At 38.9% G+C, this 25,138-nt stretch overlaps 1 protein-coding gene across 3 annotated transcripts in view; it reads right to left on the reverse strand.

Moving 5' to 3' along the window:
* The window catches only part of IQCE (IQ motif containing E), a 27,176-nt gene continuing 2,038 nt past the window's right edge, over nucleotides 1–25,138 (reverse strand). Inside the window, exons 2-23 of one of the 3 annotated variants that reach the window (XM_053991747.1) lie at nucleotides 24,891–24,938; nucleotides 24,209–24,251; nucleotides 23,110–23,250; nucleotides 22,632–22,763; nucleotides 21,602–21,672; nucleotides 20,958–21,071; nucleotides 20,319–20,369; nucleotides 19,747–19,817; nucleotides 19,454–19,526; nucleotides 18,993–19,042; nucleotides 16,259–16,416; nucleotides 15,737–15,792; nucleotides 15,222–15,424; nucleotides 14,336–14,440; nucleotides 13,484–13,586; nucleotides 11,207–11,302; nucleotides 10,964–10,987; nucleotides 9,983–10,078; nucleotides 8,819–8,949; nucleotides 8,010–8,125; nucleotides 3,720–3,811; nucleotides 1–212 (exon numbers count right to left, since the gene is read on the reverse strand). In XM_053991747.1, the coding sequence (XP_053847722.1) occupies nucleotides 204–212; nucleotides 3,720–3,811; nucleotides 8,010–8,125; nucleotides 8,819–8,949; nucleotides 9,983–10,078; nucleotides 10,964–10,987; nucleotides 11,207–11,302; nucleotides 13,484–13,586; nucleotides 14,336–14,440; nucleotides 15,222–15,424; nucleotides 15,737–15,792; nucleotides 16,259–16,416; nucleotides 18,993–19,042; nucleotides 19,454–19,526; nucleotides 19,747–19,817; nucleotides 20,319–20,369; nucleotides 20,958–21,071; nucleotides 21,602–21,672; nucleotides 22,632–22,763; nucleotides 23,110–23,250; nucleotides 24,209–24,251; nucleotides 24,891–24,938 (1,983 nt within the window). In that variant the 3' untranslated portion in view covers nucleotides 1–203. Of the gene's footprint in view, nucleotides 1,927–3,691; nucleotides 3,812–8,009; nucleotides 8,126–8,818; nucleotides 8,950–9,982; nucleotides 10,079–10,963; nucleotides 10,988–11,206; nucleotides 11,303–13,483; nucleotides 13,587–14,335; nucleotides 14,441–15,221; nucleotides 15,425–15,736; nucleotides 15,793–16,258; nucleotides 16,417–18,992; nucleotides 19,043–19,453; nucleotides 19,527–19,746; nucleotides 19,818–20,318; nucleotides 20,370–20,957; nucleotides 21,072–21,601; nucleotides 21,673–22,631; nucleotides 22,764–23,109; nucleotides 23,251–24,208; nucleotides 24,252–24,890; nucleotides 24,939–25,138 lie in introns of all 3 variants that reach the window. The other 2 variants (XM_053991745.1, XM_053991746.1) reach the window with 2 other exon arrangements.

Genomic DNA, 25,138 nt, shown 5'->3' on the forward strand with positions numbered 1-25,138 from the left:
AAAGAATAAAAAAAGTGAAATTTAATTAATAGAACTATCCAACAAAGACTGTCTCATCTTGTACTCTAATAGCTGTTGTAGTCCTACACCAAGGACTCTGCTTGACAGGAGGATGACTGCAGGATTCCCATGTTCTCACAGCAGGGTCTTCTATTTCCATAAACCAGCAGAAGGCTTCTTTAGGGAGTCCTTTAAGGGTTTTTTCAGCGGACCTGGAAAGGAATGCACATGTCCCAGCTCCTTCCAGAACTTCACATACAGCAACAATAATCCAGGTGAGAGGATACACTGTCAGTAAATTGTTGAATTCTGTAGTCTCCTGCTCTCCCTCAGCTGCTGCCAGACCAATTTTTAAAGCAAAAACCCATCAGTGCTTTCAGTTCCACCAGGTTTTGGTCAGGAACACTGCTCATTCCTGATGGGAAAACCTTGAATCTGCACTAGAAGAAAAGAAATTTCACACCTTACATGTTCCAGTTATCTTGTTACTGTCCACTCAGAAAATCAGGGATAAAAGGTCAGCCCAGGTGCAAAGAGAAAACAGGAGTGTGCAGCAGAGGCCAGAGGGGCAATGGAAATACATCAGTAGCAGAAGAAATGCATCAATATTTGGTTATAAACTTTATTTCAAAATTCAACAGTTCAAAGAAAATTCATTGCAATTATTTTAGCTTTTCAAAGATCCCAAAATAAATTATATAAAATACTTGCACAGTTCTAAATATTAAAAGGATCATAAAAATTAATGGTGCTCTCATATGCCAAGATTAATCCTTTTCCATTTTGACTACATTAGAAGTTGCCTGTGCAGGGATTATTTTTACAGCTATGCAGGAAACAATACAGTTTTTCAGGTCTTGATGCCTCAGTAAAGATTTACAGGCAAAGGCACTTAAGGGCAAAAAGAGATCAAGAGAGATAAGATCCCATTAAAGTCAGATCTCTGCACTCACACACAATCTCTAACTAACACTGCTGCAAACTGCAGATGGTTTTAAGTCAGAAACATTATTCCATATCAACAGAATGGAAAGTGTGCTTTTAGATTACACTGGATACAAGGGAGTTTAATTTTCATTCAAGACCTTCAAGGTTTCCAGGGCTTTCTACAGAGGTGTTTTTCAGAAACAGTGTGTTTGTACAGGGCCTATCTTGGCAGATTTGAGCCACACTGATTTTTACTGTCCTCAGCTCCCTGTTGAGGAAAAATGCCATTTATTCAAAAATTAACTTTTTCTTCCTTCTTTGTGCCACATTTCTTCCCAGATTTCTGGGTGCTGGCATTCACATGGATAACCACAGAACCAAACCTAGTGTCAATCACTACTCCCTCTAACACATTCCATCACAGTGTGCAACAGAACAACACCTGAGGCTAATACTGTGCAGGCTTCTCTTCCTACTGTACCACACCAAACTTGTGATGTGTAGTGAACACCTAATTACCTTCCAAAGTAAAGTATGAGTTTGAAGGCCATCTCAAGGTTAGTATCAGATCTTTGATAGCTGGGAGATAGCATCCCCAAATTTAGAAAGTTTTAGACACATTTTGAGTCACCCCAGGGAACACTTGCTCCTTTTCACCCTGGTTTCTGCCTGGGTCTGGGTCATCCCAAGCTCCTACCTCTCATTAATCCCAGAATCTGTCTATAGACAGCTGCTGGCCACATGCTCAGCTCAAACACAAGCTTTTCTGCTCTGTATCAACTTCCTAATACCATCATATTGCTCATTACAGCACAGTAAAGTAAAAGAATGTTTTCTTTATTGCATTTGCTGCCCCAGGATCTCCCTATAGGATGACAGCCAGGCAGGTATTTGGTATCAGCCTTGGTCCTGACACATTACACACTCTCCCTTTAATGTGTCAGGCCTCATCTCTGGTTACTCTCTGGAGAGATCCATGACAGAATCACAGTTACAGACCTGAAATATTATACACAACAACTCAGTACAGCACTGCTTCCATTTAGCAAAATAACCCTTCTTTTTAACATGACTTCCAGAAAAAGAAGGAAACATATCCCAGCTTCTACCAGAAGGATTCTATCCCTTTTCTTTTATATATATTTTTTTATCCTTCCTGCAGATGACAGTCATGTGACTAAAGCACCAGCAGGAAAAATTTACCCAGTGGGAGTGCAAATGACATTCTTCAGACTGCTTTGGGTATGGAGAGCTCCCAAAACTGCCTTTGGAAATAGCACAGGCAGCATTTCCACCGATGGGATTAAATGAAATCAGCTGCATTGTGCTGCAGCCATCCAGTTTCCTCTTTGGCTCTAAGTATTGGCACAAACTATGATAAGCCTCAGATAGTCTTCATTGAAATCACAGAACTGAGACAGCCCTGACTTATTGGTATTCTGAGAAACAGTGGTGACTGATTTTTAATTTAGAAAAGGTGATAAAAATCTTATATTTAAGAGTGTGCTTTCTGTTTACAGGAGACTTTATTACTCTTTGATGACAAAGAAACCATTGGTGTTTGCAGAAAACCTTCACCATGTGCTTGTAAAATTAATTTCCCCTTCCAATAAGTATCATGATTTATCTACCTCACCTTAAAAAAACCCACACACATTTCAATGTCTTTGAAGGATGTTGGTGCAACAGTAGGAACTATCCAGTCAAAAAGTACAGTTTGCAGAGAAGATCTGGAAAGACCCCCTCTGATGAAATCCTCAACAGCCCATCAGGCCTTTGGCCTTTCCACAGATAATTACACTGTGAGTGCTTTTTCTGGATGCAGCACTGATTTCTGTTATAATCCAGCCTACCACTTCTACTCCCAAACCAAACTGCCTTGATTAGATATGAGCAATGTAGTCAGAACTGTCTGGAATGTTCACCTATCTCCTATGTCAAGTATCTTTACACATTAAAAGTTGACCCTGAAAAACACACACGATTTGTGACTTTTTAAGCAGAAAAAACACTCACAAGGGTATCCTTTCACAGCACACTGCTGCCCTGACAAATCCCAAAAGCTGAATGTGTCATCAGACATTTCAACACAAAACAGCACTACACATATATACACTGTATACACACAGAGGAAAAGGTCAATAAATAAGAAAACTCAGCTGATACAGTGGGCCTAGAATAGCCCTATAGCAAAGAAATGGCTTTCTAAAAGCCTTTACAAGGTCTGCACAGATTGTAAATGTTCAATGTAAATATTTTTTAAAAGGTATTAAAATATGATACAGTAAAATTGTTAAATAGTAAAGCACAGATAACAAATACCAGTTGTACCCCTTTGCATACACGGGCTAAAAACTGGAGTTATGTCATTTACCACTTTCTGATTAAACAAATTATTTTAGTTGACCTGAAACAAAACTTTGGTTGGAATTAAATATCTTAAGGCTTTATTGCTTTCATTTCAATTTGGCAGCTGAATTTATAATCCTCATTAAAAACATGGAAGTGTTTTGGTTGAGTTTTTAAATCCAAACTCTTTGTGTACCAGGAGGGTAAGGTTAACAGTCAGTCAGTGGCTTTTAGCCATGAAGTCTGCAGAGACAACATATCAAAGAGTTACTCATTTGTGGCTGAAATCATGTGAACTGCCATTAAAAAGGGGCTGATGTTCCCCCTTTTTCCATCTTTGATATGCTTGATCTTGGTACAAATAGTTTTGTTGGTGAACCAAATAATTCAAGACCACCAGAGCCTGTTACCAAACCTTAGAAGTGGGTGTAGCTTTTCTTCACCTGCAGCAAGGGAGGGACAACAACATCATCATCATCGGAGTCCTCGGAGAGAGCCTCATCCAGGGGCACACAGGGAGCAGAGCAGGACCTGCCTGAAATGATTCCAGCAAACAAGGTCATCAACAAACAGCACTGACCAAAACAAACCCTCGGGGCAAGTGTGCTATTCTCTGAGCCAGGAAGTTTCCAAGCTTACCTGGAGTCATCCAGTTATGGATGACTCTGATGTTTTTGTGCATGGAGCTATTTCTGTTCCCCTTTAATGAGCCACAGTGCACAGCAAGGGTTGAGCTGACACACTGACCATGCATGAGCTCTCTTATTGCCTTTAATCTTTGCAAGGGGTTAGCACACCAAGTAAAGCCACTTGATACTGAAGCCATTGCAGGTGAAAACCAAATATTTATTAAATGGCCAGAAAAGGAAAAACTGACCCAAGCTTAAGCTACACAGAGAGGTCACAATGAGAACGTGACTCAGATATAGATGGAACAAAGGGAAATAGATGCAAAAAAAGGTAGAAGCTCTCAGTCACTGTCTTTAACTCTTACACATGTAAAACATCCAAAATATTGTTCACATGCTGTTCTACTGTAATGTCAATAAAAACAGTGACCACACTATTGGGTTTTCCCCTTTTTTTAAAAATTTTGTTTCTTCGCTATTTTCCTGGATGTGTTTCTATTCATCTCAACCATTCCAATGTTTGATGTTCAGGTTGTGAACAGATATTCCTGATGATTCCAGTAAACACTGGAGAATCAGAGGCATAAAATGAATATGTACAAAGTCCTTGACACAGGAAGAGCAGAACCAGCAGCTTATAACCCCTGTGCAAGAGATGTAGGAACTAAATGATGACTGCTATTAATACCTTCCAGCACAATATCCTCCCCTCAGCTATTAATACCTTCTAGCACAATATTCTTCCCTCAGCTCCACTTATTTTTCAGTTTCAAACATAAATTCTCTGAAAAGACTCTCCCAGAGAAGAAAACAAATCAAGACAACCTGTGGTAGAAAGAGGAAACAGGCAAGAAGCCACAGTCTGAGGTTTTGACCTGAACTGGAGGGCATACAGAGAATATTATCCAGGGTGAACAGACCTGCCATGGATCTTGTAGTGAAATAAGAGACTCCTGACACAGGAAAAAAATATCCTGGTATGGAAGAGCAGGCATACACAGAAAGTGGAAGATGGAATAAAGAAAAGGGACCACAACTGGCCCAGGGATAGGAAAAGAATGAAAGAGCCTGTGAATGGCAAGGGGGATGCAGGGAGGCCATTACATTACATTGACCTCAGCCTAAAAAGCAAGGAAACACACAATTCTCTAGTTAAGTGAAAATCTTCTCTGCACCAGTCAACAAACAATGTCAGAGTTTTTCAGGGAGATTTATGAGATAGTAGCACTGGTGATATGGAGGAGAAAACAGAACTGCCAAAATCAGGCATGATAACCAGAAGAAGCAACTCTAAGAATAAACATATTATACATGAAATAGCTTAATATTAGTCAAATCACCCTTGATTATATCCTGCTCTCAAGAAAAGATGAGATTTTCTTGTCCTGATTTTCATTTTGATTTCAACTTGACCTTGGTGCTGAATACTAAGCACTGTTATGAGTTAAGGGCTGTATGTAAATTCATTATGATTCCAAAAAGGCCTGAAATGAAGTTAACAGTTGCAGCCAGAGTGGTCAGTAATATGCAAAGAGAAACACTGCCCTTAATCAAGCTAGCTGTGCATGTACAGAACATATTCTTCCTTCCTATCACTCCCCTGACAGAACAAAACACAACATCAAGTTTCACAGGCTGAATTGTTAATATCTCTTCCATTTCATGGGAAACGGGAGAAATGGCTTTATAAAATCTCCAGGTCCTGAAGACAAGCAAAGCAGCACTGAATAATACACTTTAAAAAAAAAATCTCTCTTTTCCTAGAAAATACAGAGACATCCAACCTGATGGAAACAATGAATTATAAGTCTGCAATGCTACACCAGGATTATATACATTCATTCTGGCGGATATATAAGGTTTTTTAAAACACATTTTCATCTTCCCCATTGTTCTTAAAATAATGCCAAAAGGGGTAGTGAACTGAAATGATTTATTGCAATACAGATATTGTCTGAAAGCTTAAGATCATTTTAAGACCTAGAGGTCATGAAATGCAAGTCTGGACTTGGGACAAATGAATAAAGAACTTGTTCAACAGCTGCATGATTTAAAGCTTTAAGAATTTGATTGCTTTTAAATCACTCAACTGCTCACCAAGCTCCTTGTCTCACATCTTTTCCAAGCTGCAGGATGACCACTGAAATCCCAATTTACCATCAAACCCCAATTTTGCCAGTGGATTTTTCTATCAGTCATGAGTTCAGAATGGCGTGAACTTTTAGTTAACTTTAACTTTAGTTTAAGCTACATAAATCCACATGGCAAAAAACCAAACAATCCCTGAGGGGTTGCATTTACACCAGGATGCTCTCCTCCCTTTAGGAGGTTTTTCCCAATTCATTTTTGGGGTGATTTTGGTTAAACACTCCCATGCACCAGGACTAATGCTTCAGAGAGCTCAGTGCCAGGCAGTCTTTGGGGCAGCTGTGCAGTTAAAGAAGCACATCCCCAGTGTGCCTCTCCACAAACCACCTGGATACATTCTCTCCTCATCCCAGAGTTTGAAAACATCTCCCACATTGATAAAATCAGCAGCAAACAAAACCTGGTCTGCTCCCAATCACTCCTTTTTGATATTCACCAGGAAAGGACTGCAAGGAAGAAAGTTTGAAAGTATGGTTTCCTCTGTCTCTCTTCCACTATAAACTATTCCAGAGCTTCTTCACTCATCAACTTGTCATCATAATCTGCAATAAAACTTAGCTTAGGAGACTTCATAGCTAGACAATGACTGTGCTCTGCTGGTACTCATATGACTGTGTTTATTGGACTTGCCTCATCTTACACTCCTCTGTGGGTCTTAGAAGGACTAAGCATTTAAGGGATTTTTTCTCTTTGAGTAGAATTTCACAACTGATTTACCCTGGCTTTAGTGTGAGTATGCCAATAATGACTACTGCAGTAGAGCTCAGGCAAAACAAGGTGCTGCAGCACTATTTTTTCCTGGATACTATCACCAGACATAATTAAAGTCACTCAAAACTCAAACATCTTCAGAAGCAAGTACTACCTACTCCTTCACAAAGTAGAACGTGCCTCTGAATATGGAACGCAGTGAAATTTCTTAAACACATTTTCTTCCACTGAAGTGTAACCTCTGTTTTCACAAGCCCTGCAAATCTGGCATAATCCCCACCTCCTATCTTAGAGAAACAGCCCCACTGCTTACAGCATTCTGTCTCAGAGCAAGCCTGCAGGGACTGAGAGCTTTTCATTGACAAGAAAACTGAGCCAGTGTTTCTCTGGTCACACTCAAAGTTGCTCCTTTTTTCCTCAGCTGGTCCATAAAAGCCTAAAATATCCCACTCTGCACAGAACCAGCCCTTTTCAATTTAACTCCTTTGAAGCTGCATGTCTAAGGCTGTCTTATCTGCAGCATTGTTTTGCCTTTCTTACTCAGTACTTCTAACATCCTCCTAAAAGCCTCTTTGGCTTTAACTCCATCTTCTCACAAACAGCAATAAGGAATCCAAGAAGAAAACCAAATGGCACAAGAGTCATAAAAGTAACAGATTTTCTGAGTTTGTATTACAGTTATACTTGCTGGCAAGGTTATCCAGGACTTATTTTTCTCCTTACTGCAGCAACTGAAGACTGCTGAAAACACCATGACCAAATGCACATGGCTGCCTAGGATGGCTTTTTCTAGCAGATGTCTGTCTGCCTTCTGCAGAAACTAAGTCAGGCTGGTGGAAATGCTCTCAGTTTCTCTATGGCTAAGGGCCCAAAATGTGATGGGAAGTACCATACTCCAGCTACAGGGCTGAAAAGGAAGCAGAGAGGCAATACAGGGGAACACCATGTTCCCTCAATAATTACCACTTACACCAGAGAAACCTTCCAAACCACAGCTGGGACAAACAGACAAAGCACCGTGAAGAAGCTGGTGCTGAGACTGTCAGAGCTTTTATTTTTTATGTAGGGAACTGCACGTGCCAGTAGAAGCAACATGTGCCAGTAGAAGCAACATGTCACCAAATGAAGCCACCCACATGGAGTACAAGGATGCACATGTGTGTGCACATGCAGATGTTCTCTATAAAACTGTGCATGCACCCACTCAAAACACCCAGACTTTTGAACACTGGGGAAGGAGATTACCAGGAAGAGGAGATGTGAGGACTGGAGGTCTCTGGAGTGCTGCTGAGCCTGGTTTCTCCTCTGTGATGGGAACTGCAGGATCAGCTTTCCCACTAGGGGCACTGGGCACAGAGGACCTGCAAAGAGACACACTCAGAGCATGAGGCACAGAACAGTGTCTGCAGTCTCTCTTCACAGGCTGTGCTGAAAAGTTCCTTGTGTTGCTGCTCTATCACCTGCAGAAGTGAACCCAGGCACTAAACAGAGGTGACAGACATGTAACTCTCCTTGTAACCATGGCAGCTAACATTAAAAACTTCAGAGCAGTAAACCCTGGAGAGAAAGGAAGTATTTTTCAAGACAGAATCATCATAAACCTAAGCAGTAATCAAATCCCTGCACCCTGCCTGAGCTAAGTGACTTGATGGCATTCTAGCTTCTTCCTCTTCTTCCCCCACATAACCCTTCACCTGCACATGCCAGGGCTTCAGATTCACACATTAAGAAAATGTATCAGCAATCTGTGTGGTAACAGTAGTAACCTTTCTGTTCCAAAGAGTAATTATTTCACTTTACTTTCACTCACTGCTATGGAAGACAACATGCAGCAGGATATGGGAAGACTCCTGCTGCCACAAAGCTTCTTTTAGTTGCACATCTTTTGAATCTTCTCAGGAACAAGCTCTCCCTTGTCTTTTTTGTAACAATGGCCTTGTTCTCCTTCTCTGCCACGGAACCCACACTAAAACTCAATTTAAAAAAATACTCCTCTCCTGTAATAAAAATGATTTTGCTATTGCATGTTGCAGAAGTATCTACTCCTGGCTTACCTCTCTTGAAGCAGTTCTGTACGTGCTAAGTGAGCCCTGAAAATGGACTGGATGAATGTCACAATCTCATCTCTCTCCTTGCAATCAGAAGAAAAACTCAAGGAGTCTGACACGGAAGACAGGCAGGAGTTCTGCAAAGCAATCAGATTAAAGAAAACTGACCTTTTACAGATTGCACAGAAGCTCGACAGAACCTTTCACAATCCTCTTGATTGTGAAACTGGCATTAGAACAAACATCCCCATCTTTTGGTCTGCAGTTTTTAAGGTTCTGTAAGACTAAATCAGCAGGAAATGCAAATCTGATCATCATATAAGCTTTGAAGCACCAGCATTCAATTAATGAAAGAGCAGACACCTGCAAGGAAAGTTCCATTTATTTTCCAGGAAGGAAACCTTTTGAAGATTAAGGAGGTAAGACAACCTTCATAATGGATTTATTTTCTGCTTGTATAAAGCCAAGTATTCAGTCCTCCTACATTGGGCCAGTTTACCTGAATCAAAGAGCATAGAAAGTGCAATCAGATGGACAACCTGGATGGAGAATTACAAATTAACTATAAGATGCTAAAAGTCCAAAGGATATTTGTATAATCTAGCAAATGATTTACAGAAACTAAATGTTTAATTGGTAAGGAATTTTTTTCATATTCAGAACTAAATAATCTGGAGCAAACTGGACACGAGAGAGGACACCAAGTCTTGGGTTGAGCATGCCTCACCAAGACTCCTTTGCTTTTCAATCCAATAAAAGATGTTTTCCAGATTCTTCTTGCTGAACTTTGGTGAAAAAAGTTTATCTATTACTCCAGTGATTGAGTAGTGAACCCTTGAGAGCAGGTAAAGTTTTGAACATCACTCCTAATTAAAGAGTTAAAGGGTGTGCTATCTGATGGGAGAAACAGGGAAAAAAAAAGAGTTACAGTGTTACAGGCCACAAGGCTGAGAAGTTACAGCTTACTTCTAAGAAAAAGTGTGAACCACAGAAAGTAAGAAGGGAAGCCAGGGAATGAGCTCAGTATCTTTCTAGAATTACAGTGGTGTTGCCAACCAGCACATTAAAACAATCACCAGGTGATTCAACAAATTAAGCCTGGAAGTAAAGTCCTTTACAGTGCAAGATAAACAGAGTGATGCTGGGATACCCATCTGTCCCCACAATTACCTCGGTGTGAGACTTTGCATCAGGCACCCCAGCATGCAGCAGCACTTTCTGTCGAGATAAATGTCCTCTGAAGGCTGCCTGGAGCAGAACAACTGCCTGCCATGGAGAGAAGTGGCCATTAGCTCCTCTGAAAGATAACCCACAGACACTGCACCTCCAGGGTCAGCTCTGGGGGTTAAATTCCATCTGGGAGGTGCTCAGGACTGATCCTATCAAATGCAGTGAAGTTCTAGCTGCCAGCACCAGCCTAAATTTCACCAACACAGTACCATGCTCCCATTCCCACATTGCATTCTGGCTACCCAGAGGGCTCTGAGATGCTCTGCTGCAATCAGAAACCAAGCCAAGCCTGGCAGACCTTGTGGTGATTGCACTGAATGCAAGGTCTTCCACTCCCCTCAGAGATTTTACTGGGTTATAATAAAAAAAAAAGCATTTAGAACAGCATGTTTGCGTCACATTATTAGAATTAGTTCTAATTTATGAAAGTGGAATTTTTAATGCTCTGGAAGAAAACAAAGGTAAGATGCTACATTGTGTGATTTGAAACAAACAGTTTAATTAAAACCCTTCCGCAAAACATTCATCAAAAAATGACTTTGACAAATTTTCATTATCTTCATAATTCTCACAGACATTTCTCCGCAGCAAAAGCTTCAAATCCTATTTCAAATCTTTCTGAAGATTCATTATAATGAAAATCAAATCAGGATTAAAATTATCTCATTCAGAAAAACTTTCTGTCTGTTGGTATCAGATTTTGTTCAGAATTTTCAGAAGCTTTCACCTTGCAGAAGGTACCAACTATGGAAAATTTGAGACCAAAAATTTGAGACCACTGACAAAATACACGAAACAAAATCAGGATGTCAGAAGGAAGATTATAACCAGCCTGAAGAACAAATATTGTCTTGGCTGCTTGCCCTTTGATACAAATCAAATCTGTTGTACTGTTTGGTTGGGTGTCACAAACACACTCACCTCACGAAGAGCAGTTTCTTCTTTCTGAAATGAAAAATGCCCATGTTAATGCCACAAATATATACGAGTTTTAGCTAATTAAGATTTGCCAAATTTTCCCAATAATTGAAAGACACAGAAAACACTTGTCCCAACCCCTGCCAAACTCAAACAACAATCTTTCAAGACGTGTGGATAGATGCTAAAACAAGAGTAAGGTTCAGAGGGGGATGTCCTAGCTGTTCCCTGATAGGAGAATCTCACCTTGGTTTTGTACATCTTCCAGTATCTCTGGATAATTTTGGCTGCTTGTTCTTTCCTGTGATTTTCTTTGCCTGTAACTGTGCAGACTGGAGGAGCCTGCAAAGGAGAATCTCTAAGTTAGCACAGTAAAGACAGAGCTGTGAGGGAACAGATTACAAATGACTCAGGAAAATCAGCACCAGAGCTCATCCTGCCTGCAGGGCAGGGGGAAGTTCAAGAGGAAACTCTTAATTCTGAACTCTGCTGGTGTTCAAACTCGTCATGGAGGTGACTCTGAGAGTGAAACACATCCCTGCCCCCTCTCAGCCCTCAGCAGGGCATGGGAATGGAAAAGTTTCCGTTTGTACACACTCCTGTTTTTCTGTGCATTGCTAAGGCACTGCGAACTCGCTGCTTTGCTGCTCACAAATGGTTTGTATGTTAGCAACAGACTGAGAACAAAAATCAGGTTATCTGATTTTGCAGTTCTTCTCAAGGAAAGACAAGTATTAATTAACCAGGGAGGTCTCTTATGCTTCATCCTGGCAACTGTTGCCCCATAATCATCTCTTTAGGCTTACTGAGAGCTGGCCATTGTATGACACCAAGCTTGTATAAGTTGGCATAAATTTACTCTTCTATCTTAATGAAATTAATTAGAGGAAAAAGGAAGAAACCAAGAATAAAACAAGATTTTGTTCCAATAATTTCTCCCGAGGTGTGGTTGCATATTCCACCTCTCACCATTTGATCTTTTTGATCCCTAATTATCCCACCCTACTTGTCATACCTCACATGCCAAACAAAAGTTAACTGCAAGTGTAAAAGACTAATTTAATTTGTTGGTGTAAAATTTTAACTAGCGGAACAAGAGATTTTATAGACTCTGAAAAAACCTCTTGATTCTGTGAAAAGAATTTATTTATAACCTAAAACCACTGAGCTCCAGGCTTAAGTTCAGTAAATGGATCATGTCATATTAAAAATGACAACCTACTATTAAAATGAGAAATTGGTAGGAACTTAGTGATAATTACAAATAATGGGAACATTTCAATAAATAGATGGTTACTGGCCAAGAATATATATAGTCTGCAGAGGGAAAAAGGAGCTGTTGGCTGTTTTTAAAGACTCCAGTGATTTGGTATTCAAAACATCTTCTAGCATCCATGAGCCTGTAACACACAGGAAAGAACCTACAGATGGCACAGTATATCAGAAACCAGAAGCCTCTTAAGCCACTGGACATTTTTATTAGTCTTTTTTACGACATGTATTTCAGGGTCTATTTATTTTTAAGTGCAAATCAAAATCCCCAGTATTAATTTGCAAGTAGTATTTAGTGAAATGAGATTAACATGGCCACAGTGCCTCTGAATGCAGCTCTGTCAGTGCCCATCCATCTCTGCTGGCCAATTACCTCACCTGGAAGAGGGACAGAAGATTGCACAGATATCAAATTCAGACATATTTTACAAAACCCCAAACTGATTCTAGAGCCACACTTAATACTGTCCAGGATTAACAGATGCACAAATATATTTATTAGATAGAATACCTCAACTCTAGGAAAACTTCACTTGGAAGTGAAGTTCACTTATTTCATTGTATTGACATCTTCCTTAATTCTTGACTCAAATATTATGTTCCACCAGAAGCAGAATTAAACCACCTCAATTTCCATGATGATAAGTATTCTACATCCTGTAAATATTCCCATGAAAAGCACCTCACTTCCATCCTAACAAAAAAGCAAGTGAGTATTTTCTGACTGGACAGCTCTTGTGCCCTAAGTGACCACCTGGCCAGCAGAAAAAACACTGAAAAGGGATTTTTATCTTTTGCCAGTCTGCCAGGGACCACATTTACCTGTGTCTCCATTCTTTATCTAACTGTTAACTCCTACAAATCCTCCCTCCCTTTAAAAAATCAGACTGAAATTAGGCAATGGCCTCAGATGCTGTAAGAAGATAAAAGTAACCACAAATTTCTTATTTTTTTTAAGAATTGGGAAAAGCCCCAAACACTTAAAAGTTTAAGTCTTTTGCAATAGTACACTGAGCAAGAAAAAGAGCAACAGCAATGCAGAGGATCACTAACAGAACAGCTTCAAAAAACTCCCCAAGTTGCAGTGTTAATTATTGAAATAACTTATTTCCAACAAATATTGGGAGTTAACCATCATTATCTCTATGATAAGATTTAATGCATCTCTGAAAAAACACAGCTAGCAGCTCTTTTGAAATCTATATCAGGCACAAGGAAAAAAGAAAAACACAAACAAAAATGTGGCTGTACCTTATTAAGCTTTTCCACTGTATCTTCTACCATCTGTATTTTCTCCTCCTCCAGTTTTAACTCCATTTTCCCTACTTTCTGTGTCAAGTTCTGGATTTCCTCACTATGGTTGGAAAAGCAAAGATATTTATAACTTATAGAAACTTTCTGTTGACTCTGCTTTGAAAATACTGAATATTTCATAACACTCGATTACTTTGGGTTTCTTTTTTAAGGCCAAAGAGAGAAACTGCTCAGGATGATACCTGTTCTCATAGTAGCAGACACATAACATCAATTCTCAATCTGTGATAGCACAGCCTTATGTTAAAACTAAGAAGTCTCAAGGTTACTGTGGTAGCCTTGATACTATTAATAATGTATTTTGATCTGCTACAGTTTTATATTTGTCAGTCAAAGTCCTTTCTCAAAAAACAATATTGAAATCATTTTTTGTGCCTCTCTTGCACAGGATTATCACTCACAGTTGTACAGAATACAAGGAGTAACTGGAATGACACAGAGGCAATGGTCTAGAAACAGGCTAAGGTAAAGAGAATACAATATTGTCCTAGAGAAAAAATGTCTGAGAAAAAGAAGCTTTTTCCATTTATCTTATGAATTTTTATTATAATTTAGATCTTATTTTTACTGTACTACTTAGTCTTCCACTTCCTCTAAAAGCACTCTATAGAAGTCTTCCCCTAGTAACTTACTCCATCCCTCCAAACATTTCTGCTTAAAAGAATCCCCAGCTTCTTGCAGTTCAGATGAACTCCTACAGAATTTGAGCCACTTCAAAAGAGAATTATACTTTAAGAGATGTTTTTTTGGGGGGGTTCCCAAAGGATCTATTAATAAAAAATGCCTTACCTTAATGTCTGCTCTTCTATGCTTTTTCCTTCCATCTTATTCTGCCACTTCTGCAGCTCCAGCTCCACTTCAGCCTTAGCCTGCAGTAAGTGCTTGATATCTAATCTACAAAGGTACAAGGAAATCTCAGTGATACCTAAGACATTCATACTTCCACAAAGTAGTTCTTTTTTCTTTAAACTTCTGAATCAATTGGGTTTTCTCAAATTTGTGAAGTAACTAAGTGTTTTTTTTTTTCCTTTTAAACAGAACAAAGTGCAAACACCCATTGCTGAGGAGCAAAAACCCTCCTCATGTGCTCTCACTGTGCATTTTTGTTCAGAGGTGACACAGGACACCAAGTGTCACCAACACACCTCCCTGTGGGCATGTCCCTGCTCAGAGTGCTCAGATTAACCTGCCCCAAGGCCCTGACACACCAAACAGTCCAGGCAATACTAAAAAAAACTGCAAATCAACCACTTATGGGGAGGACAGAAGCCACAGAGCATTCCTGGGCAGAAGGTGTGGGAGATCAGGACAAAACATGTTGGAGAAAAAAAAAAAAACACACAAATTTTTAGAGCACAATACAAACAAGAAGTGCTGCATAAACATATAACCCTTCAAAGGGTTTTCAGTGTGGTTGGCAGAAAAATAAGCCTTGAAAAATGTGCTAGAAACAAGCAGAAATTCTCATTTTCCATCCTCTGGCTTTTCTTCTTCAAAGTAGTATTATGAAGCCAGTAGGATTAGAAAGAAGCTTTTAAAATAAAAACTGAAGGGATTCTCAAAATTAATATTCCAGTTGAAAATGTGAGTTACTTATTACATCATTTCATACCAGGATCAGAAATGAAATACTTCACACCTGCAGAAGAACATCCCAGACAAGAGTCACACTTACTCTTTACTGAGCAGGAGATTCTGAAGTGCCTTCCTATCATTCTTCAATTCCTTCACCAGCCTTTGGAGGCGACAGCATTCCTCACCTAAATGTTGGGATGCTGGATGATCCAGGTCCACAGAATGTGAAGGTGACACAGCAAGCACTTGTGATTCCTCACTATCAGCTAAGGACACCGTGATGCCCTCCATGGCACACACTTTCTAAGCAGGGTAAATTTACATGGAAAACACACACACAAAAAAAGGAAAATTAAATTTAGCGTGAAATTATTTTATTTAGGCCACAAGAAAAGATCAAATGGAGGTTAATTCTAAAATGTGCATCTATATCTAACAAGTGTGATAGAAGAAAACAGGGAGGGAGGGCTCATGCTACAGACAGCAGGTTATGCATGTGAGGCAGAATGCACAGGGCTGAGACATTGAAGGACAACGTGCCAAGAGCACAAGACAGTGGTTCTGCATTTTCTGCTCCCAGACAGGTAAGAAAGCCACTTAACTATGACCACTTACTTTTTCTAGATCCAAAATCTTCCTCACCAGTCTCTGTCTGCTCCACTCACTACAATCTAAATACAGTAACAAAGCTTTAAACATATAACTACACCCATGGGGCAACATTATTCTTGCTTTTTGAAACTTCTGGCCATATGAAAAGACCATTTAAAGATCTCTGAATGCCAACTTTAAATATCTACCAATGAAAAAATGAGAATGGGTTTAAAATATCTGACTTCTAAACCATTAACCCCAAAATCAATATAAGCCACTCAAGTTCACCAGTTTTCAGCTATTGAAAAAGTTTCCTCTACCAATTCCAGTTTAGAATTCTCAGGGATAATAACAGAGGAAACACAGATCTGACTGGAGAAATCAGAGACTCCTGAAAGAAAGTTCTCCTTCCAACTTTGCCACCCCTGAATCTTCACCTTGTAATAACTCCCTCATTTCTACCTTTGTAGGGTGCTGCTGTCATACATCTTTCAGGTGTACCCAGATCCCTTGCCCCACGTTCACTGATTTTCCAGCACATACTTTTTGTCTTACTGTGAGGAGGGGAAGTGCTCAGGACATGATCCAGCTCCTCCTTCAGCCTCCGATTCTCAGCCTGCATTTCCCTGATGTTCCTGGACAGCCTCAGCACAGCAGCATTCAGTGCCTTCAGCCTTTTTTGGGTGTCTCTGCCCTCTGCACTTGGAAAAGGGATCAAAACCAGAAAGTTAACTTAAAAGCAGAGAACAAAGAAGCAGCATTAAAAAGAGTGGAGCAGCTTCACTAGACAAGTAAGATGGCTGAGTTGACAGCTTCAGTTCCCCCATAATAACATTTCTCCATGTTTTTTTTACTTGGGGAGTTACCTATTCTTTTCTGAAAAAGCATGCAAAGATCATCTTGCTCAAGACTTCCACAACTGTTTTAATTTGTGTCAAAAAATTTGAAACATTGAAAATTCATTTATTACTTTACTTCCTCCCCCACTCTGTTCCATTTATGCACAAACAAGGGCACTTGTATGAATGTTATTTATCTTATTTTCTGTTTGTTTTGTTAACCAGCCTTATAATGATTTACCAGCATTCTGTGAACCTCTGATTTAAAAAACTCTTCAGCCAACTGTGAGGCTCCTCCAAAAATCTGTCCAGCACAGAGAGCCAGCCTGCAGGCTCTGAATGGCTTTTGTTCACTAGCAAACACTGAGACTGGGGGAGAGAGAGAGAGGGATAGACAGAGATGAAATAGCTCTCAAACAAATCCAGCACCCAAGTGTACCTTCAGATAACTGGAAATGGTGCTCTACTGTAAAAGAATCTATCCTTGTGTCTATAAACCCCAGAGAGGTCTGAAACAGATTTGAAGAATACAGCTAATATGGAAATGAAAAGTATCAGAAATGGGAAAGCCTGTTATGTGTTAAAATGACTTTAAATATACAACAGGGATTGTTAATTTTTTTTCTAATAAAGGGGGGAAGAAATCTGAGCTTCTAGATCTGCAAAGTTGTAACGTTTGTTCACAAAACAGACTCTTAGTGAGATGAAATAGATTTTCTTTATTGCTATGAGAAAATTCTTAAAAACTTACTTCTGGAAATAAAGGCCTGAAGTAACTGATGGACTTAGTTTTGCACAAATGCCACTGTCAGTGACAACCACAGAACAGTTTGTGAAGGAATCTTTACATCCTATCCACTGGAATAATTACAAGGTAAAAGGGGAGACAGCCTTAGCACATCAAAAAAAGACTGAATTTTTAGCTGTTCTCCTTTTTAGAAATTAAAAGGAAATTAAAAAAAAAAAAAAATAAGGCTGTCCAGATGTCATGGATGACCATCCACACAGCTGTCCCAGGCAGGAGGGAAAAAAAAAAAAAAGAGTAAAAACCATAACACAACACACCATCAAAATGGGGTAGTGACAGGAATGATAGAAACCATAACCATACCACTCAGTGACATTGTTTTAGGCTCAACTAAACCTGAAAAAAAAAATCTATTTCAGTCCATTTTGAGGGCTTGAAAAGTTAGTTTCTAGCTACAACTGGACACTACAGCTTCACATACAAATAACCAGATTTCAGTATTAACACTGAAAAAGAGAAGCCAAATGCCATTCACTTCAGCCAGAAGTAACAGAGACAAGCATCATGAAAGAAATACTCTCAAACAACTCTTTCAATATGCCAGAGTCCTGACCTTCAAGATGATTTATTATTTCAGTGCTCAGCCTCTCCAGCAGAGACTGACAGTCATGTAATGGAGAGAGACTGCCCTGACCACCACTTTGTGAAGCTACGAATAAATGAGGACAAGCAAGAGACCTGGTGACTCATTTTCACCTGTAAATAAATTAGGTGTGATGGCTTAGAGCCTTGAGAGGCTGGTCACTGCAGACCTGAGCCAAAAGATTTATTTTTTTTTTTTTTAAATGACAAAACAAATTGCAGTTTTCAATCCACAAGTGACAGTGAATTAGGGAACACAAGCAGTATAAATGATGACCCTAAAGAGCTTTCACATGTTTCTATCAATCTAAATAATTACACTCAGTGTTAAGACAGTTGTCTGTACTTAACACTAGGTGGTCAAGTATATTTTGAAGTGGTGTGGTGATGAATTTTACTGTCCTACAAGACACTCCTACCCTTTTTCAGCTCAAATAACACTCACTTGTAGTTATGTTTCTAATTTGTCTTAGTGGAGCTTTATCTTCTGCCTTTATGCTTTGACTTTTATTGCCTCTATAAACTGTTCACCCTCACCACCATGCCCACACTTGCACACCAGTGACAAGCACTAGAACAAGCTTCTCTGACACAGTTTACTTGTCTGTGTCTCTGTACCAAAGGAAAATAATGTTTACTCCAAGAACATTTTCTTTGCAGCACACACTCTAGAGCAAGATGCAGAACTGACTCAAGTGTGAAATGCCAAACATCCAGGGAGTTTGTTTCAATTACCAGTAATGCCAGAATAGGTGTGATTATGAGGGAAGATGTAACAGAGATAAATTTTCAGTGCTATCCTGTACTTTTTAAATAGCTCTGGTATTTTTCCAGATCCACAAAAATTATCTATCTACAAGCAAAAAAATGTGACTAAGACATATTTCAAGGCTGTGAAGCCAACTAAAGCAGTACCAAAAAAGCAAATCCAGCAATCTAAATGACAAAAATTGTTCCCATGTAGTAGTTTTCCATCAGTTAAAGTAGGACTCAAGTGATGTGTCAAACACATGCATGCAAACATTTGCATCAGAAGAATTAAACATACTTTTTCCTCATAGTCTCAGACTTGGCCAGGAGGAGTTGGAGGCGATGAACCTGTGAAATACAGATTCCATTAAGGAGCATTAGCAATGTCAGCTTCCACAGCAACACATTGGTTCATTAGGTGAAAATCAGAACAAGACTCTTTGGGTAGTGGCAGAGCTAATGATGCCATCACTGAAAATCAGGCTGCTGTTAAATTTGCTTTCATCTCAACATTACACTTATGGATGTACAGTGGGTTCTTTATTTGCCCTTTTTCATTAACACACTCAACGTATCGAAGAAAAACATTTTTTCAGTACATACAGCTGGAGCTGTGAGAGTAACTATGAAAACCTGCTACCAATGACAGGTGCTGTTAAGGTACAAGAAACTTTATCTTAAACATTCCATTTCCACTTTGACTCAACAACTGCCCAGCTTCCTCTCCTGAATGCACACTGAAGGACCTGCCAGACGTACCTCTTCATAGTAGGTTTCCATGGCTAACCTCACTTCTTCCAAACTACTGGTCTTCATGTCTTCCTGGAATTCACTGAAAACACAATAATACAAAAAAGAATGCAGTCAGATCAGCAAAGACACTGCAAGCTGGTGGTTCATAATTTTTTTGTTTATAATTGCCAATATGTTCTTGGGAGTTTATTAAAATGTCTTAAGGAACAGAACACAAATGAAAAATAACATGGATTTCCAATTCTCTTTATTAGCTCATCTAATACAAGCCTCTACCCCCTGCCCCCTCAAAGTCATACTTAATAGTGTTGTCTTTCTCCTTGCACTGCTCTTCAAGCTTGACAATCTTCTGCTTTAATGCAGTAGCCACCTACAGAAAGAACAAAGAGCTCATGAGTCCTTGAATAATCTGTCTCTTCACAGGTCTATTCCTGTCTGCCCTGTCTTTATAAATTGTACCCAATCAGATATACTTATTTCTACATATTTCAGTACTTAGTAAATCACACACATCTGCTACCCTGTGAAAAAGAGAACAGATCAGATGCTTCATTTCATAATGAGTTTAAGAATATGGATATACAACCATAAAATAAAAACAACATTGGCCACTACCTTGCCAACATCAAAGCAGCAAACAATAGGGGGAATGCTGCCTAAACAGACTCAAGGCAATGACAAAGAAAGCTCTCAAAAAAAAAAGTTAATTCTAGATCTTTGTCATTAACTCCTTACCTACTAACAGAGATACAGGTTATGTGATTCTCTAACTGATTATTCTTTCTGACCTAATTTTATTTTTTATTAGTGTTTCACCTTAGCAAGAGGAAAAAGGACAAATGAAAGCAGGAAGTGAGGCAGACACTCTCACCCATCCATTATCAGTCTTCTTTTCTGACCAAGCTCGAGCCAGCTCAGAGCCCTGCAACAGAAAAAGCAAGTGACCAACTCTGCTACTTTATTCTACTGCTGGCTCTCTCCACAGAATTTTCCAGCCTGTTCAACTCCACAGTCCAACAGCTGAAATTCTGAACTCCCTATGCCCTTAACTTTCTATTAGCATATTTCTCCCAAGATGTAGGCCTGCACACAGTGACAGCCACAAGAAATTCAGTAAGATTCAAGTTTGACCACAACTACAAATGTTTCTTGTCAGGGCCTGACAAGGCTGCTCTTCTGCCTCCTGGTCAGGTCTCAGGACTGCATGAACCCTTCACTCTGCAAGAGTTTAATTCCCTTCTACTCTCAGGCAAAATATTCAGAGAGTGGGCTCCTAATGAGACAGCATTTTTATTTTACCTTCAGAAATTAAATGTATTCGTGCTAAATGAACTTATCTGTAGTGCATGGCATCATCTTCCTTTGAACTGAGCTGGACTGCTGATCTGAGATGCACAGACCAGAAATCCCTTTACACCACCTCTCATATTCCAGCTCATCAATCCTAGGAGTCACCACTCTACAAACTGCTACTGTTTTGCCCCACTTTTATCCACCAAGAAATATCCACCCTGGAAGGATCCAGCAGTTGTTCAATCTGTTTATCCTTTCTACTGTTCTCCTCTTCCAGTCGACGCAGCTTCGTCTTCAGTCTGTCTCCCTCATTCTTCTGAGCTTGTATTGTCTAAAAGAGGGGAGAAGAATCTTAAGCACATTTCAGAAGTAGGAAAAAACAAGAGTTTTCACATGGAAATACATTTTGATGTCAAAACCAATCCAATTATGATGGTAAAGATGACATGAAAAAAGAGAACAAAACAGCCAAAACACAAAACCAGGGCAGACACCAGGACAGGACAGCTTAGGGAGGAGACAGAGGGAAGATAAAAGGAAAAGGTCTAACAGAAAAGCAGCCTTACACAAACAATCAACCACAGCCAAGGTATTTGTCTATATGTAACCCCAGAGCTCAACAAGCCCAGTCCTCACCCTTCATACAGTGCACCAGACTCTACAGAAAACTCTAACCATATCACCACAGTGAGTTTGTCTTAGACAGACATAAGTTTTAGTTTAGCCCTACATTACAAATGCCAAGGATGTGGTGGATGCCCCAGGTTGTAGAAACCAAAGTATTCTGGATCATTAAGGCCAGGACATGTACAGGATGGAGCAATGCCATGACTTTTTCTGTAAGTATCAGAGAAACTGTACCTTTTTCAGTTCTATAATTTCATCATACATATCTTCTTTCTCTTTGTATTCAGGAGTTCCAGGAATGTAGCCTACAGAAAGGGGTATGTAAAATAAGTAGATCCAAAAGAGGTATTTTTAACCAACCAGAAACTTTGCAGATAAAGAGAAATATCTAGAACAGCACCAAAGTGGAAACGAGGTTTTTTTCCTTTCTTCGAATAAGAAAAATCAACAAGGAATTTAATTTTAGAAAGGGAGGTAAAATGGAAGTGTTACTGTATGAAACTTCTGCCAGATTTTGCAGCCAATATTTTCCTAATTACTTCTCTTCTCTGGTGCTGTATTAAAATTTCCACCTGAAGAAAGATACAAACTTCACAGAAGACTGCAGTCTTCTCATACCAATAAATCCATATTTACAAAAGGTTTCTAAAAAGGTCTAGAATACATTTTTCTATTTATGCTTAACATGCACAAATATATCATCCTCTAAAGTTGCCAGAAACTGTGTATCACCAGTAAATGTATAGGTGTCATTTTAAATGGAAGTGGAATTCTAAAGTTTACAGTTCTCCTTTAAGAAAAGCAGAATAAAACTTTGAAAGTTTGCTCTTCTCATAAAACTCATTTGATTTTAATGTCACAACCACATGATAAAACACTTTCTAGAGAAGAAGTAAAAGGAGTCAATTACATAGAATTTCAGGCAAGCAGATGGTTTCTATCAATGGTTCCTAAACTATGTTTTGAAGTCACAATAAATTGTCTACAGCTGTCCCATTGAACCATATTATATTTACAACGTTTTCAGCTGCAAATGCATGGCAATTTGCAAAAGTTTTGAAAGCTAACAGTGATTCATTGCTCAAAAAAATTGGAAATCCCTGCCTTAACCAATTTAGGAATCTCAAAAAGTATCTCATGGATCATATTTTCACACATGTATTTTAGTAAACTAAAATGGCTCTTGCTTTTCTTAAGCAATGTGTGTTTTTAGAGGAGAAAAAAAATAATTCAGTTTTATCTACCACGCCATTATAGAGCTTACCATTACTGGGAGAACGAGCATGTTTTGGCTTTTTCATTCCTAGAGCTTCCTTCAAATATTCTGGAGTGCTACTGGAAACATTAGCTCGCATATGCCTCGTGTCAACATCTGATTTCAGAGCATGGCTCATTCCTGCCAAGAGAAATGTAACAAAAATGCAAAAATCAGGGATAATTGTGAATTAAATTTGTGGAATTCTTCTGAACAAATGCAACATGGAAAGCTCCAGATGCTGTTAATTATTCCCTCTATAAATGCCAATGTTCAATATCAGATAATTCCAACCACCCAAATAAATAAGAGTGAAATTAATTCCTATGTGACCTTTAATCAAATATAAATCTATTTTTTAATAGGTTGTATGTTAAGCTGTCCACAACAATTAATTTTATTATAGAATATTAAATTATATTTATTTATATAAATTCTATTTATTATAGAATAATAAAACAATAAAACAATATTTCTATACTAATACCTTGCTTCAGAAATCCCAGCCACATGTGCCTTGGGTTTTCAACAGCTGCATTCTCAAAGCAAGCACTGCCTGTTCCCTGCAGAGATCTCCAAGCTGCAGCTTTTTTAGGATACAGTTGTGTGCTTGAGCTGTAGGGAGACTCTACAGCAAAAGAAAATATCTCAGTGCTGCCTTCAAAAGCTCAAGGTTACTAAAATTCTTGTTGTCCTGTTCTTCAAAGTTTCCAGACTCAATCCTATTACTTGTAAAAATAGAATTTAACAGCATATTCCATATTGGCTTATAGGAAGCAATGGGACAGGTACAAAAAAAAAAAACAAAACAAAAACCAAAGAACTCCACTATAAATAAAAAAATACAATTCCAAAAAATGAAGAGGCTTAGAAAAAGGCAGAGTGACAGTAGCATGAGTCAACACATGTGGAAATATTTATGTGTACAGTTTAAGGACTTTGTACCTTAAAGATACCTGCACGTCTAAATGTTGTTATTAACACTTTAGGGTAAAGCCTTCTTTGAAACATTCACTAGAAGCCTGTGAAAGAAGGTAAAGGGAAAAGTATAGCAAAAAAACATAAACCCCAGAAATAAAGGACAAACCCAATATTAAAACTGCAGATCTAATGATAATAACAACACTGTACTGTGAAAAAAACCAAAGCAACCCATCACAACAAACAAAACAGAGAATCACTAAATCCACACACAGAGATCTATGACTGGATGGTAGAGAGCTCCAGTAATTGCAGAGTCTCTCTACACAACAAGTAACAGCATTTCTCCAAAAAGACAAGGAGAAAAACAAATTCAGAATGGTTGCCATCAAAAGGCAAAAAGAGAGAAAAGTAAAATGAGAAAAAACTAGATTATGCTGGAGAATCAAGATTTACAACCAACCCATAAATGTCAATATTTTAGTCTATACAAGCTGAACTTCACAGGTCACAGAGCAGATCTCAAATAGATGTGCTCTGCACACAGCAGTGAATAATTCTGAAGAGAATAACAAGATGTTGTCTCAAGCGAAGCTCCCAGTTCCTGTATCCCACAAACATACCAGGTTTTGCAATTGCAGAATAAAAAGTTTTGGAACACTTACTTGGTGACTTTGGAGGCTTGTGAAAAACCTTCTTCTTTAACTTCTGAAAGAGAAATGGATTTTTTTTTTCTGTACTGAAAATATTCAGCTATTAAGATTTCATCACATAATCTCAAAATTGCCTTCAATCACCCATTTTCTATGAAGATCTTTTGCTCTAATAAGACAAAATCTTTTCTATAGAAAAGAAAAAATAGTAACATTAAGCATATGCAGATTTGGGCACAGCAATGGTGACCAGAATTAAGGTGGTGCCAACTGAAGTCTAATTATGTCTAATTATATCTAATTATAGAGATAAATTACCAATTCTTGCTCAGAACATGAGACCTTTCCCAACAATATTAAATATGAGTAGCATTAAATTCAAGATGATCCCAGAGTAGAGGCTGATCTGTAGAACCCTTTAGTTAAAGGAATTCTTCAATTCCATTAAAGCTCTCTAAAAGGATTCCTTAAGCCCTCAAGTTGATAGAACAACAAAATAAAGCCAAACATCATTTGCAGCCCCAGTGCTGAGAATGTGGAAGCCAGAATTACATCTGAAATTAGAAGTTTGTTACTCAAGCCCATTGCAGTGCCACTGTTCACTCTCCTCTCTGAGGGGTGCTTGGTGAGCAGGAGGCACCACACAGAGGAGCAGGAACTCCAGAGGGGTGTTGGGGCATTAATCCAAACTCACCATGGCTGTGTCTGACTCACAGGTTATCACTGACAGGCTGTCATCTCCCTGGGAAACACAAGACAGGACATTTGTTACTGAACAACTGCTTGTAATACACATCCAGGAAACTTCAACAGTTCAACAAAGCTGGAGCACAATAAATTCAAGCAGTAAACACCGTGAGCAAAGCCTCTTTTCCACTGCATTGCTAAAATGTCAGTTGTTTAAGACAAAAACAAGCCAGTTTTCAAAAACACTAAAGCCAC

This window comes from Vidua macroura, chromosome 16, assembly GCF_024509145.1.
Source record: "Vidua macroura isolate BioBank_ID:100142 chromosome 16, ASM2450914v1, whole genome shotgun sequence".
Lineage (NCBI taxonomy): Eukaryota > Metazoa > Chordata > Aves > Passeriformes > Viduidae > Vidua > Vidua macroura.